We start from the raw sequence: 17,251 nt of genomic DNA, 5'->3' as shown, positions 1-17,251 counted from the left end.
AAGTTGAAGAATGCTCATCAAACACTTATTGTGAACAGGCAAATTGGGAACAGGTGGGTGCCATGATTGGGTATAAAAACAGCTTCCCACAAAATGCTCAGTCTTTCACAAGAAAAGATGGGGCGAGGTACACCCCTTTGTCCACAACTGCGTGAGCAAATTGTCGAACAGTTTAAGAACAACGTTTCTCAAAGTGCAATTGCAAGAAATTCAGGGATTTCAACATCTACGGTCCATAATATCATCAAAAGGTTCAGAGAATCTGGAGAAATCACTCCACGTAAGCGGCATGGCCGGAAACCAAAATTGAATGACCCGTGACCTTCGATCCCTCAGACGGCACTGTATCAAAAAACCGACATCAATCTCTAAAGGATATCACCACATGGGCTCGGGAACACTTCAGAAAACCACTGTCGCTAAATACAGTTGGTCGCTACATCTGTAAGTGCAAGTTAAAGCTCTACTATGCAAAGCGAAAGCCGTTTATCAACAACACCCAGAAACGCCGCCGGCTTCTCTGGGCCCGAGATCATCTAAGATGGACTCATGCAAAGTGGAAAAGTGTTCTGTGGTCTGACGAGTCCACATTTCAGATTGTTTTTGGAAATATTCGACATCGGGGAAGCGAACCATTCAGACTGTTATCGACGCAAAGTTGAAAAGCCAGCATCTGTGATGGTATGGGGGTGTATTAGTGCTCAATACATGGGTAACTTACACATCTGTGAAGGCACCATTAATGCTGAAAGGTACATACAGGTTTTGGAACAACATATGGTGCCATACAAGCAACGTCTCTTTCATGGACGCCCCTGCTTATTTCAGCAAGACAATGCCAAGCCACATTCAGCACGTGTTAGAACAGCGTGGCTTCGTAAAAAAAAGAGTGCGGGTACTTTCCTGGCCCGCCTGCAGTCCAGACCTGTCTCCCATCGAAAATGTGTGGCACATTATGAAGCGTAAAATACGACAGCGGAGACCCCGGACTGTTGAACGACTGAAGCTCTACATAAAACAAGAATGGGAAAGAATTCCACTTTCAAAGCTTCAACAATTAGTTTCCTCATTTCCCAAACGTTTACTGAGTATTGTTAAAAGGAAAGGCCATGTAACACAGTGGTGAACATGCCCATTCCCGACTACTTTGGCACATGTTGCAGCCATGAAATTCTAAGTTTGAACATAAAATATGTTGTCTTTGTAGTGCATTCAACTGAATATGGGTTGAAAAGGATTTGCAAATCATTGTATTCCGTTTATATTTACATCTAACACAATTTCCCAACTCATATGGAAACGGGGTTTGTACTCACTGTATGTTTTTTTTTTTTTTCCTGTGCAGGTCGCCTTTGGAAAGGGGCTCTACCACCTTTACCCCCAGGACTCCGCCAAGAGACGGAGCAAACGCAGCGCTCGCGGCAGACAGCGGCTCCAAAAAGACAGCAGGGTACGAGCTTTATTTTGCACAACGTGGCTATCCGTTGGCCCGCGACCCCGAAATGGGACAAGCGGTAGTAAAACGGGTGGATGGATGGATGGGCTATCCATTGGGAATGCGGTCAAGCGAGGTTTTATGAGATACAGTAGCGAGGGGATTGCATCTGGCCCCGTTCGTCGCGGTTTACCTGACACACGAAACGTGCGCAAAGTAGAATGTGTTTTGTGGCAATTCCGACTTTTCTACGTAGAGTGACGCTTTCACTAATTTTCAGCAGACTGCATTGCAAAAAATGTTTAACCGTCTGTCTTCCTCTCACGCGAGATCCACCCAGGAATTGGGGCCATATGAATCCCTTCACTGCTATACAATGTAAGATAGAACAGGATTTCAAAGCATTTGACAGTATTTTATCGCAGTAAATAGCTGTGATAAAAATGTATAGTAACATGATTGTTACAAATGATGATGTCCTTATATTTTACAGCAATTAATGTTATCATAGTCCTCTGTAATATCACAACATATGACTATAAATTCACTCTTGTACGGTAAGTGGTGGTATGCTGATAGACCCATAGATTAATTCACTACAAAACATATTTTGTATACATTTTTCCCATATTTTAATACAATTGTCTATATTCAAAACATGCACAGTACTATCTGTGAGTCTATAAAAACACATACATGATCTTAAATTACTATATATTAAAAAAAACAAAAACATTTACAGTTAGGAAAACAATGCACTGTATCTATTTTTGTAGTACTTCTTTATATTTTAATAAAATTGTTTATATTTAAAAAAAAATGCATAGTACTATCTTTGAGTCTATAAAAACACATGGATGGGTTTAAATTATGACTATAAATTCACCCTTGTACAATAAGGGGTGGTATGCTGATAAACCCGGAGAGTAGTCCACTATAAAAATACAATTGTGAAAATGCAGCGTTGGGTTGTAACTTTTTTTAAATTACCCATAATATTACAACTGTGCAGTCACAGTGAATTTTACAGCAATTAATGTTGTCATAGTCCTCTGTACTATCACAACTAATGACTATAAATTCACTCTTGTACAGTAAGTGGTGGTATGCTGATAAACCCATAGATTAATTCACTACAAAAACAATTTTTTTCTATATTTTAATGAAATTGTGTATATTTAAAACATGCACAGTACTATCTGTGAGTCTATGAAAACACATACATAATCTTAAATTACTATATATTACAAAAATAAAATATTTACAATTAGGGAAAAAAAATGCACTGTATCTATTTTTGTAGTACTTCTTTATATTTTAATAAAATTGTTTATATTAAAAAAAAATGCATAGTACTATCTTTGAGTCTATAAAACACATGTATGGGTTTATATTATGACTATAAATTCACCCTTGTACAGTAAGTGGTGGTATGCTGATAAACCCAGAGAGTAATCCACTATAAAAATACAATTGTGAAAATGTAGCGTTGGGTTGTAACTTTTTTATAATTACCCATAATATTACAACTGTGCAGTCGCAGTGAATTTTACAGCAATTAATGTTATCATAGTCCTCTGTAATATCACAACTAGTGACTATAAATTCACTCTTGTACAGTAAGTGGTGGTATGCTGATAAACCCATAGATTAATTCACTACAAAAAACAATTTTTTTCTATATTTTAATAAAATTGTATATATTTAAAACATACACAGTACTATCTGTGAGTCTATGAAAACACATACATAATCTTAAATTACTATATATTACAAAAATAAAATATTTACAATTAGGAAAACAAATGCACTGTATCTATTTTTGAAGTACTTCTCTGTATTTTAATAAAATTGTTTATATTTAAAAAAAATGCATAGTACTATCTTTGAGTCTATAAAAACACAAGTATGGGTTTAAATTACGACTATAAATTCACCCTTGTACAGTAAGCATGTTTAGCTATTCCTCGTCCTGCAGTGATAATGTTACTTGTAAAAAACTTACTTTTTTTGTCTCCATGAAGACGAGGATTAGTGATTTAGTAGTATCTCAAACACTGCTGACTGTGGATGGATGCTAGCTGCTAACTAGCAAGCCATGTCTTAAAGCACCTCTTCCTGAGGGCGTTTCAGTGTTATAACTTCACCTTTATCTTTAGTTTTTAGGCCAAAATGCGTCCGTTCTCCCTTTTCTGCCTACACACCGTGTCTGCTTGAAAGTACTCTGTGACTGTGCGCTGCCGAACATGCTCCTCTGCTCGTAAAAACAGCAATGTCACGACCGTTTTTGATTCATTCTTCATATGTATTCATTCTTTAAAGCGATTAATTTCCCACTAATTGCATCACTTTTTGGTCAAAATTTCTTGTCAACCCCCCCCCCACCCCTAAGTTTGCTTCATACTAATTGAATTATTATTTTTTTATCCATTCATTGGATAAAAGCTCACCTCTGTGCATTCATGCAAAGTATAAAACGTTTGGTGGACAAAATGAGACAAAGAAGGAGTGACATAAAACTTGTATTTCTGTGGGAACGTCAGATAAAATTGTACATGTAAACAAACTATGGTGACGAGGGGGCGGCATAGCTCGGGTTGGTAGAGCGGCCTTGCCGGCAACTTGAGGGTTCCAGGTTCGATTCCCGCTTCCGCCATCCTAGTCCCTGCTGTTGTGTTGTCGGGCAAGACACTTTACCCACCTGACCCCCCAGTGCCACCTACACTGGTTTAAATGTAACTTAGATATTGGGTTCATCCACACCAGACTCTGTCATACTAATTGAATTATTTTTTATCCATTAATTGGATAAAAGCTCACCTCTGTGCATTCACGCACAGTATAAAACGTTTGGTGGACAACATGAGACAAAGGAGTGGCATAAAACTTGTATTTCTGTGGGAACGTCGGAGAAAATTGTACATGTAAAATAACTACGGTGACGGGGGGTGGTTTAAATGTAACTCAGATATTGGGTTTCACTATGTAAAAGTGCTTTGAGTCACTAGAGAAAAGCGCTATATAAATATAACTTACTTCACTTCACACTACTCAGTGACTGTGCGCTGCCGAATATGCTCCTCCGCTCGTAAAACCAGCAATGCCACGACCGTTTTTGATTCATTCGTCATTCTTCAAAGCGATTAGTTTCCCACTAATTGCATCACTTTTTGGTCAAAATGTCTTGTAATTTCCCCCCCCCCCCAAGTTTGCTGTGGAACAATACTAATTGAATCATTTTTGTATCCATTCATTGGATAAAAGCTCACCTCTGTGCATTCATGCACAGTATAAAACATTTGGTGGACAAAATGAGACAAAGAAGGAGTGACATAAAACTTGTATTTCTGTGGGAACGTTGGAGAAAATTGTACATGTAAACAAACTACAGAGACGAGGGGGCGGCATAGCTCCGGTTGGCAGAGCGGCCGTGCCGGCAACATGAAGGTTCCAGGTTCGATTCCCGCTTCCGCCATCCTAGTGCCTGCTGTTGTGTCGTCGGGCAAGACACTTTACCCACCTGACCCCCCAGTGCCACCCACACTGGTTTAAATGTAACTTAGATATTGGGTTCATCCACACCAGACTCTGTCATACTAATTGAATTATTTTTTATCCATTCATTGGATAAAAGCTCACCTCTGTGCATTCACACACAGTATAAAACATTTGGTGGACAACATGAGACAAAGGAGTGACATAAAACTTGTATTTCTGTGGGAACGTCGGAGAAAATTGTACATGTAAAATAACTACAGTGACGGGGAGTGGGGGGGGGGGGGGGCGGAATAGTTGGGGTTGGTAGAGCGGCCCTGCCGGCAACATGAAGGTTCCAGGTTCGATTCCCGCTTCCGCCATCCTAGTCCCTGCCGTTGTGTCGTCGGGCAAGACACTTTACCCACCTGACCCCCAGTGCCACCCACACTGGTTTAAATGTAACTCAGATATTGGGTTTCACTATGTAAAAGTGCTTTGAGTCACTAGAGAAAAGCGCTATATAAATATAACTCACTTCACTTCACACTACTCAGTGACTGTGCGCTGCCGAATATGCTCCTCCGCTCGTAAAACCAGCAATGCCACGACCGTTTTTGATTCATTCGTCATTCTTCAAAGCGATTAGTTTCCCACTAATTGCATCACTTTTTGGTCAAAATGTCTTGTAATTTTTTCCCCCCCAAGTTTGCTGTGCAACAATACTAATTGAATCATTTTTTTATCCATTCATTGGATACAAGCTCACCTCTGTGCATTCATGCACAGTATAAAACATTTGGTGGACAAAATGAGACAAAGGAGTGGCATAAAACTTGTATTTCTGTGGGAACGTCGGAGAAAATTGTACATGTAAAATAACTACGGTGACGAGGGGGCGGAATAGCTCGGGTTGGTAGAGCGGCCGGTTCCAGGTTCGATTCCCGCTTCCGCCATCCTAGTCCCTCCCGTTGTGTCGTCGGGCAAGACACTTTACCCACCTGACCCCCCAGTGCCACCCACACTGGTTTAAATGTAACTTAGATATTGGGTTCATCCACACCAGACTCTGTCATACCAATTGAATTATTTTGTTATCCATTCATTGGATAAAAGCTCACCTCACGCACAGTATAAAACGTTTGGTGGACAACACGAGACAAAGGAGTGGCATAAAACTTGTATTTCTGTGGGAACGTCGGAGAAAATTGTACATGTAGACAAACCGCGGTGACGGGGGGACGGCATAGCTCGGGTTGGTAGAGCGGTCGTGCCGGCATCTTGAGGGTTCCAGGTTCGATTCCCGATTCCGCCATCCTAGTCCCAGCTGTTGTGTCGTCGGGCAAGACACTTTACCCACCTGATCCCCCCAGTGCCACCCACACTGGTTTAAATGTAACTCAGATATTGGGTTTCACTATGTAAAAGCGCTTTGAGTCACTAGAGAAAAGCGCTATCCTTCATCCACACCAGACTCTGTCATACTAATTGAATTATTTTTTTATCCATTCATTGGATAAAAGCTCACCTCTGTGCATTCACACACAGTATAAAACGTTTGGTGGACAACATGAGACAAAGGAGTGGCATAAAACTTGTATTTCTGTGGAAACGTCGGAGAAAATTGTACATGTAAAATAACTACGGTGACGGGGGGCGGAATAGTTGGGGTTGGTAGAGCGGCCGTGCCGGCAACATGAAGGTTCCAGGTTCGATTCCCGCTTCCGCCATCCTTGTCCCTGCCGTTGTGTCGTCGGGCAAGACACTTTACCCACCTGAAACAAACAAACATACTAATTGAATAATTTTTTTATCCATTCATTGGATAAACGCTCACCTCTGTGCATTCATGCACAGTATAAAACATTTGGTGGACAAAATGAGACAAAGAAGGAGTGGCATAAAACTTGTATATCTGTGGGAGAAAATTGTACATGTAAACAAACTACGGTGACGAGGGGCGGCATAGTTGCGGTTGGTAGAGCGGCCGTGCCGGCAACTTGAGGGTTCCAGGTTCGATTCCCGCTTCCGCCATCCTAGTCCCTGCTGTTGTGTCGTCGGGCAAGACATTTTACCCACCTGAAACAAACATAACAAACAAACATACTAATTGAATAATTTTTTTATCCATTCATTGGATAAACGCTCACCTCTGTGCATTCATGCACAGTATAAAACATTTGGTGGACAAAATGAGACAAAGAAGGAGTGGCATAAATCTTGTATATCTGTGGGAGAAAAATGAACATGTAAACAAACTACGGAGACGAGGGGGCGGCATAGCTCGGGTTGGTAGAGCGGCCGTGCCGGCAACTTGAGGGTTCCAGGTTCGATTCCCGCTTCCGCCATCCTAGTCCATGCTGTTGTCTTGTCGGGCAAGACACTTTACCCCCCAGTGCCACCTACACTGGTTTAAATGTAACTCAGATATTGGGTTTCACTATGTAAAACACTTTGAGTCACTAGAGAAAAGCGCTATATAAATATAATTCACTTTTTAGGTGTAATTCTTCAAATATCTTGCAGGAAATTGTCACCACATGTTTTTATGGCTAGTATTAGGTACTTTTTTTGTCAATAGCGTTAAAAATGGATAACAGGAAATCCCTGCATTGCATTTTGCAGTAAGAAAAAATCTTTATTTTTTCTACTAGAATCCTACTCAGGGCTTCGTTTTTTTTTTTTTTTTTGTGCAAAATAATGAGGTTTCGTCGCTTGTGGAGAAAAGTGTGCTAAAAGCCTCACACACCGTGACTCACACAAACTGTTATGGCCAGATGAACGCCACTTTCCAACTCATCAGCGCTGAATCATCCACTATTTTCTAAGAGGTGCTTTTTAAAGAACTAAAAAAAATATTATATTTCTATGTTATGTTATCTCCCCCCCCCATCCATTTCTAGTAGTTCCCGTGGAGCTCTATGATGAGATAAGTGGCGTTTAGCGAGCAGTGGGTGCACAAGTGACGCTGTGATGGCTTAATAAATGACATATTGTCTTATTTGCGCGCTCTCTTCGGAAAACATTGCGGCACGTTATTGGTTATGGAACAGCTTGCCTGGAGAACCTTCCGGGCTGCAGATATTTTAAGAGTCTCACCTTTATGATTTTGCTTTAATTTCACATTTATTAATTTTATTGAAGTCATTAGGGCCCGCATGGCCCATTGCATAAGGACTCCCACAGGGAGTCCTTATGCAATGGGACATAAGGACCTATTGAATTTGTAAGGTTTTATTAGGGCCCGCATGGCCCATTGCAAAAGGACTCCCTTTGGGAGTCCTTTTGCAATGGGACATAAGGACCTATTGTTTTTCTAAGGTTTTATTATTCTTTATTCTTCCGCCGCCACATTAAACTGTAATTTGACCCACTTAACATGCTTCAAAACTCACCATATTTGACCCACACATCAGGACCTGCGAAAATTGCCTTTTTTTGAAAAAACCTAACAACAAAACTCAAAATTGTGCTCTAGCGCCCCCTAGAAAAAAAAACTAGACTGCCTGTAACTCCCACTAGGAAGGTCGGAGAGACATGAAACAAAAACCTCTATGTAGGCCTGACGTAGACCTACATTTCATAATTGTACATTCTTGAGCTAAAATCAACAGGAAGTTGGCAATTCCCCCTTCAAGACAAAAAAGTACTAAAAACAGTAACTTTTGCCTCTTTGAGCTGTAATTTGACCCCCTTAACACGCTTCAAAACTCACCAAACTGAAGGCACACATCAGGACTGGCAAAAATTGTGATCTAATAAAAAAAATCTAACCCCAAATTTAAAAATTGCGCTCTAGAGCAATTTTTGAATAAAACGGAGAAAAAACTGCTCCTCAGAAGAAAAAAATTACAAAACTGCCTGTAACTCCCACTGGGAAGGTCGGAGAGACATGAAACAAAATCCTCTCCGTAGGTCTCACTTAGACCTACATTTCATAAATTGACAACCCCCAGCAAAAATCTACAAGAAGCTTGCTATTCCCCCTTCAACACAACATTTTTGTAAAAACCGGTCACCTTTCTTCAAACATTATCTCCTCTGAGCGCGTTTGTTGTTTCGGCTTCAAACTAACACAGGAGAGAGATTAAACCCTTGTGATTAAAAGTACAGATGGGATTTTTAATAACTGCTCCGGTTTTGATTTTATGACCCTTCAAAGACCCGCTGCGCTGATGCTGCTGCGCTGCTGTTTTTTTAAGATGGCTGCTTAAAAGCAGGAAGCACCAACGTGCCCACACAATGCAGACAAGGTAGGTACACTAGACAAAAGTATTGGGACACTTCAGACTAAAAGTAGACAAAAGTATTGGGACACTTAGGACTAGCACCTGCCAAATACGCGGGCCCGACCAATGCTGCTTGCAGCTTTAATTCTTTCTTTATTATTATTCTTCCGCCGCCTCTTTGAGCACTAATTTGACCCACTTAACATGCTTCAAAACTCACCATATTTGACCCACACATCAGGACCTGCGAAAATTGTCTTTTAATGAAAAAAACGAACCCCAAAACTCAAAATTGCGCTCTAGCACCCCCTAGGAAAAAAAAAAACTACGGTAGACTGCCTGTAACTCCCACTAGGAAGGTCGGAGAGACATGAAACAAAAACCTCTATTTGGTTTGACTTAGACCTAGTTTTCATAATTGTATTTCCTCGGGCAAAAATCAACAGGAAGTTGGCAATTCCCCCTTCAAGACAAAAAAGTACTAAAAACAGTAACTTTTGCCTCTTTGAGCTGTAATTCGACCCCCTTAACACGCTTCAAAACTCACCAAACTGAAGGCACACATCAGGACTGGCAAAAATTGTGATCTAATAAAAAAATCTAACCCCAAATTTAAAAATTGCGCTCTAGAGCAATTTTTGAATAAAACGGAGAAAAAAACTGCTCCTCGGAAGAAAAAAAATGACAAAACTGCCTGTAACTCCCACTGGGAAGGTCGGAGAGACATGAAACAAAATCCTCTCCGTAGGTCTCACTTAGACCTACATTTCATACATTGACAACCCCCAGCAAAAATCTACAAGAAGCTTGCTATTCCCCCTTCAACACAACATTTTTGTAAAAACCCGGTCACCTTTCTTCAAACATTATCTCCTCTGAGCGTGTTTGTTGTTTCGGCTTCAAACTAACACAGGAGAGAGATTGAACCCTTTTGATTAAAAGTTATCGAAAGAGTTTTAATACCGGCTCCGGTTTTGATTTTATGACCCTTCAAAGAGCCGCTGCGCTGATGCTGCTGTTTTTTCAAGAAGGCTGCTTAAAAGCAGGAAGCACCAGCGTGCCCACACAATGCAGACAAGGTAGGTACACTAGACAAAAGTATTGGGACAATTCGGACTAAAAGTAGACAAAAGTATTGGGACACTTATGACGAAAACTGAACAAAAGTATTGGGACACTTAGGACTAGCACCTGCCAAATATGCGGGCCCGACCAATGCTGCTTGCAGCTTTAATTTTTACTTCTTTTTTGACTTCATTCTGTTCTCTCATTTATCACATACACTATATTGCCAAAAGTATTTGGCCACCTGCCTTGACTCACATAGGAACTTGAATTGCAATCCTATTCCTAACCCAAAATGAAGTCAGGTCCACCTTTTGCAGCTATTACAGCTTCAACTCTTCTGGGAAAGGCTGTCCACAAGGTTGCGGAGTGTGTTGATAGGAATTTTCCACCATTCTTTCGAAAGCGCATTGGTGAGGTCACACACTGATGACCGGGCTCTCGGTCTCTGTTCTAATTCATCCCAAAGGTGCTCAGGTTAGGACTCTGTGCAGGCCAGTCAAGTTCATCCACGCCAGACTCTGTTACTGGACTTTGCTCTGTGCACTGGTGCACAGTCATGTTGGATGAGCAAGGGGCCCGCTCCAAACTGTTCCCACGAGGTTGGGAGCATGGAATTGTCCAAAATGTTTTGGTATCCTGGAGCATTCAAAGTTCCTTTCACTGCCCAACTCCTGAAAAACCAACCATAATTCCTCCTCCACCAAATTTCACACTCGGCGCAATGCAGTCCGAAATGTAGCGTTCTCCTGGCAACCTCCAAACCTCAGATTGCCAGATGGAAAAGCGTGACTCATCAGTCCCGAGAAGGCGTCTCCACTGCTCTAGAGTCCAGTGGCGACGTGCTTTACGCCACTGCATCCCACGCTTTGCGTTGGATTTGGAAATGTGTGCCTTAGATGCGGCTGCCCGGCCATTAAAACCCATTCCATGAAGCGCTCTGCGTACTGTACGTGGGCTAATTGGAAGGTCACATGAAGCTTGGAGCTCTGGAGCAACAGACTGCTCAGAAAGTCTTTTGCACTATGCGCTGACCCCTCTCTTGTCAGTTTACGTGGCCTACCACTTGGTGGCTGAGTTGCTGTTGTTCCCAAAATCTTCAATTTTCCTATAATAAAGCCGACAGTTGACTTTGGAATATTTAGGAGCGAGGACATTTCACGACTGGATTTGTTGCACAGGTGGCATCCTATGACAGTTCCACGCTGGAAATCACTGAAAGCGGCGCATTTTTTCACAAATGTTTGTAGAAACAGTCTCCATGCCTAAGTGCTTGATTTTATACACCCGAAGGCCCTGTTGAAGTTTTACATTTATTTTTTTTCCCCTTCTCGACGCGACCCTGCCCGGAATTCGAACCCATGCCCAGAAGTGTGCATCAATCCCTTTATCCAGTGTATATGCAACACTGCATGCATGGCTGCAACGCATAAGGTCATGCTGTCACGCTCAATGGCGCCTGTGTTTATGGTCTTCTACACCTGCTTCCATCCGTCACATTTGGTCTCAGTTAGGGGTCGGCAACCCAAAATGTTGGAGGAGCCACATTGGACCAAAAATACAACAACAACAACAACAAAAAATTGTCTGGAGCCACAAAATATTAAAAGCATTATATAAGTGTTGTAATGAAGGAAACACATGATGTAAGTGTCTATATTATTTATATTAGCCTACTATCAAAATGACTTTAAACGTCTTATACAAGTGTTATAATGAAGACAATGCATGATGTAAGTGTCTATATTAGCTATATTAGCCTACTATCAAAATGACTTTAAAAGTCTTATATAAGTGTTGTAATGAAGGCAACACGTGATGTAAGTGTCTATATTAGTTATATTTGCCTACTATAAAAATTACTTTAAAAGTCTTATATAAGTGTTGTAATGAAGGCAACACATGATGTAAGTGTCTTTTTTAGCTATATTAGCCTACTATCAAAATTACTTTAAAAGTCTTATATAAGTGTTGTAATGAAGGCAACACATGATGTAAGTGTCTATATTAGCTATATTAGCCTACTATCAAAATGACTTTAAAAGTCTTATGTAAGTGTTATAATGACGGCAACACATGACGTAAGTGTCTATATTAGCCTACTATCAAAATTACTTTAAAAGTCTTATATAGTGTTGTAATGAAGACAACGCATGATGTAAGTGTCTATATTTGCTATGTTAGCCTACTATCAAAATGACTTTAAAAGTCTTATATAAGTGTTATAATGAAGGCAACACATAATGTAAGTGTCTATATTAGCTATATTAGCCTACTATCAAAATGACTTTAAAAGTCTTATATAAGTGTTGTAATGAAGACAACACATGATGTAAGTGTCTATATTAGCTATATTAGCCTACTATCAAAATTACTTTAAAAGCTTATATAAGTGTTATGACGAAGGCAACACATGATGTAAGTGTCTATATTAGTTGTTTAGCCTACTATCAAAATGACTTTAAAAGTCTTATATAAGTGTTATAATTAAGGCAACACATGATGTAAGTGTCTATATTAGCCTACTATCAAAATGACTTTAAAAGTCTTATATAAGTGTTGTAATGAAGGCAACGCATGATGTAAGTGTCTATATTAGTTATATTTGCCTACTCTCAAAATGACTTTAAAAGTCTTATATAAGTGTTGTAATGAAGGCAACACATGATGTAAGTGTCTATATTAGCTATATTAGCCTACTATCAAAATGACTTTAAAAGCTTATATAAGTGTTATGACGAAGGCAACACATGATGTAAGTGTCTATATTAGTTGTATTAGACTACTATCAAAATGACTTTAAAAGTCTTATATAAGTGTTATAACGAAGGCAACACATGATGTAAGTGTCTATATTAGCTATATTAGCCTACTATCAAAATGACTTTAAAAGTCTTATGTAAGTGTTATAATGACGGCAACACATGACGTAAGTGTCTATATTAGCTATATTAGCCTACTATCAAAATTACTTTAAAAGTCTTATATAAGTGTTGTAATGAAGACAACGCATGATGTAAGTGTCTATATTTGCTATGTTAGCCTACTATCAAAATGACTTTAAAAGTCTTATAGAAGTGTTATAACGAAGGCAACACATGATGTAAGTGTCTATATTAGCTATATTAGCCTACTATCAAAATGACTTTAAAAGTCTTATAGAAGTGTTATAATGAAGGCAACACATGATGTAAGTGTCTATATTAGCTATATTAGCCTACTATCAAAATGACTTTAAAAGTCTTATATAAGTGTTGTAATGAAGGCAACACATGATGTAAGTGTCTATTTTAGCTATATTAGCCTACTATCAAAATTACTTTAAAAGTCTTATATAAGTGTTATGACGAAGGCAACACATGATGTAAGTGTCTATATTAGTTGTATTAGACTACTATCAAAATGACTTTAAAAGTCTTATATAAGTGTTATAACGAAGGCAACACATGATGTAAGTGTCTATATTAGCTATATTAGCCTACTATCAAAATGACTTTAAAAGTCTTATGTAAGTGTTATAATGACGGCAACACATGACGTAAGTGTCTATATTAGCTATATTAGCCTACTATCAAAATTACTTTAAAAGTCTTATATAAGTGTTGTAATGAAGACAACGCATGATGTAAGTGTCTATATTTGCTATGTTAGCCTACTATCAAAATGACTTTAAAAGCTTATATAAGTGTTATGACGAAGGCAACACATGATGTAAGTGTCTATATTAGTTGTTTAGCCTACTATCAAAATGACTTTAAAAGTCTTATATAAGTGTTATAATTAAGGCAACACATGATGTAAGTGTCTATATTAGCCTACTATCAAAATGACTTTAAAAGTATTATATACGTGTTGTAATGAAGGCAACACATGATGTAAGTGTCTATATTAGTTATATTAGCCTACTATCAAAATGACTTTAAAAGCCTTATACAAGTGTTATAATGAAGGCAACACATGATGTAAGTGTCTATTTTAACTATATTAGCCTACTATCAAAATTACTTTAAAAGTCTTATATGAGTGTTATAATGAAGGCAACACATGATGTAAGTGTCTATATTAGCTATATTAGCCTACTATCAAAATGACTTTAAAAGCTTATATAAGTGTTATGACGAAGGCAACACATGATGTAAGTGTCTATATTAATTGTATTAGACTACTATCAAAATGACTTTAAAAGTCTTATATAAGTGTTGTAATGAAGGCAACGCATGATGTTAGTGTCTATATTAGTTATATTTGCCTACTATCAAAATTACTTTAAAAGTCTTATATAAGTGTTATAATGAAGACAAACATGATATAAGTGTCTATATTAGTTATATTAGTCTACTATCAACATGACTTTAAAAGTCTTATATAAGTGTTATAATGAGCACAGCTATATAAAATGTTTTTAATTTATTTATCTTATTTTATTTTATTAATATTTTTAAAAAGTACCTTATCTTCACCATACCTGGTTGTCCAAATTAGGCATAATAATGTGTTAATTCCACGACTGTATATATCGGTATCGGTTGATGTCGGTATCGGTAATTAAGAGTTGGACAATATCGGAATATCGGATATCGGCAAAAAAGGCCATTATCGGACATCCCTACTTTTTATATGTAGAAGAAAAGTTGTGTCATTTTATTTAATCTGAGCAACAACTTGAGGCAGTTTAATGTTAACAAGTTGAAAAACTTATTGGGGTGTTACCATTTAGTGGTCAATTGTGCGGAATATGTACTGTACTGTGCAATCTACTAATAAAAGTCTCAATTAGGGATGACTTTTTGCTGATATCCGATATTCCGATATTGTCCAACTCTTAATTACCGATACCAATATCAACCGATACCGATATCAACCGATATATACAGTTGTGGAATTAACACATTATTATGCCTAATTTGGACAACCAGGTATGGTGAAGATAACGTAATTAAAAAATAAAAAATTAAAATAAAATAAGATAAATAAATAAATAAACATTTCTTGAATAAAAAAGAAAGTAAAACAATATAAAAACAGTTACATATAAACTAGTAATTAAAGAAAATGAGTAAAATTAAGTGTTAAAGGTTAGTACTATTAGTGGAATCATGTGTGCTTACGGACTGTATCCCTTGCAGACTGTATTGATATATATTGATATATATTGTAGGAACCAGAATATTAATAACAGAAAGAAACAACCCTTTTGTGTGAATGAGTGTAAATGGGGGAGGGAGGTTTTTTGGGTTGGTGCACTAATTGTAAGTGTATCTTGTGTTTTTTTATGTTGATTTAATAAAAAACAACAAAAAAACAACAACAAAAAAACGATACGGATAAAAAAACCCGATACCGATAATTTCCGACATTACATTTTAAAGCATTATCGGACATCTCTAGTCTCAATCAATCATTCAAAAAAGCACTTTATATGTAGAAAGGTTTTGTTCAGAAACCAATTCTGAGCCTTATTTTATTTAGTTTTTATATGATATATGTTGACCACATTAACCCTGGCAATAGACCCAGTGTGTGTATATGTATGTTATTGTTATGCTTAGCATTCATGACTGCCTGCTGTTGCACTGATCACCCTAGTGGTGGCTCACGTCCATCACACACACAGCTATTTCTATTTTTGGGCAGAATTATTATAGTGTTCCCAACGTTAAAAGGATAAAGCCATTGTTTACAAATTTGGTAAATAAATAGCCAAAAAATGCTGAAAAGGACAAGCGGTAGAAAATGGACTCCGGAGGCAGCAGACAGGTACCGACAGGCCAAGCGATGTGCGGCTTCAGCGGTCGCGGAGGCAAAAACTCTGACATGGGAGGAGTTCGGGGAAGCCATGGAAAACGACTTCCGGACGGCTTCGAAGCAATTCTGGACCACCATCCGCCGCCTCAGAAAGGGGAAGCAGTGCAATGTCAACACCGTGTATGGTGGGGATGGTGTTCTGCTGACCTCGACTGCGGATGTTGTGGATCGGTGGAGGGAATACTTCGAAGACCTCCTCAATCCTACCGGCACGTCTTCCTATGAGGAAGCAGGGCCTGGGGAATCTGTGGTGGGCTCTCCTATTTCTGGGGCTGAGGTTGCTGAGGTAGTTAAAAAGCTCCTCGGTGGCAAGGCCCCGGGGGTGGATGAGATCCGCCCGGAGTTCCTTAGGGCTCTGGATGTTGTGGGGCTGTCTTGGTTGACAAGACTCTGCAACATCGCGTGGACATTGGGGGCGGTACCTCTGGATTGGCAGACCGGGGTGGTGGTTCCTCTCTTTAAGAAGGGGAACCGGAGGGTGTGTTCCAACACTCCTCAGCCTTCCTGGTAAGGTCTATTCGGGTGTACTGGAGAGGAGGCTATGCCGGATAGTCGAACCTCGGATTCAGGAGGAACAGTGTGGTTTTCGTCCTGGTCGTGGAACTGTGGACCAGCTCTATACTCTCGGCAGGGTCCTTGAGGGTGCATGGGAGTTTGCCCAACCAGTCTACATGTGCTTTGTGGACTTGGAGAAGGCATTCGACCGTGTACCCCGGGAAGTCCTGTGGGGAGTGCTCAGAGAGTATGGGGTAACGGACTGTCTTATTGTGGCGGTTCGCTCCCTGTATAATCAGTGTCAGACCTTGGTTCGCATTGCCGGCAGTAAGCCGGACCCGTTTCCAGTGAGGGTTGGACTCCGCCAGGGCTGCCCTTTGTCACCGATTCTGTTCGTAACCTTTATGGACAGAATTTCTAGGCGCAGTCAAGGCGTTGAGGGGATCTGGTTTGGTGGCTGCAGGATTAGGTCTCTGCTTTTTGCAGATGATGTGGTCCTGATGGCTTCATCTGGCCAAGATCTTCAGCTCTCACTGGATCAGTTCGCAGCCGAGTGTGAAGTGACTGGGATGGGAATCAGCACCTCCAAGTCCGAGTCCATGGTTCTCGCTCGGAAAAGGGTGGAGTGCCATCTCCGGGTTGGGGAGGAGATCTTGCCCCAAGTGGAGGAGTTCAAGAACCTCGGAGTCTTGTTCACGAGTGAGGGAAGAGTGGATCGTGAGATCGACAGGCGGATTGGTGCGGCGTC

General features: G+C 39.7%; 1 protein-coding gene across 1 annotated transcript in view; it reads left to right on the top strand.

Annotated features, from left to right (window-relative positions):
- Window positions 1–17,251, top strand: part of pcsk2 (proprotein convertase subtilisin/kexin type 2) — a 115,707-nt gene that overhangs the window by 15,155 nt on the left and 83,301 nt on the right. Inside the window, exon 2 of the mRNA XM_061934969.1 lies at window positions 1,346–1,450. Coding sequence (XP_061790953.1) covers window positions 1,346–1,450 — 105 coding nt within the window. The remainder of the gene's footprint in view (window positions 1–1,345; window positions 1,451–17,251) is intronic.

This window comes from Nerophis lumbriciformis, linkage group LG02 (assembly GCF_033978685.3).
Source record: "Nerophis lumbriciformis linkage group LG02, RoL_Nlum_v2.1, whole genome shotgun sequence".
NCBI lineage: Eukaryota > Metazoa > Chordata > Actinopteri > Syngnathiformes > Syngnathidae > Nerophis > Nerophis lumbriciformis.
Note: the sequence above shows the minus strand (reverse complement) of the source record. Positions and strands in the feature narration are given on the sequence as shown.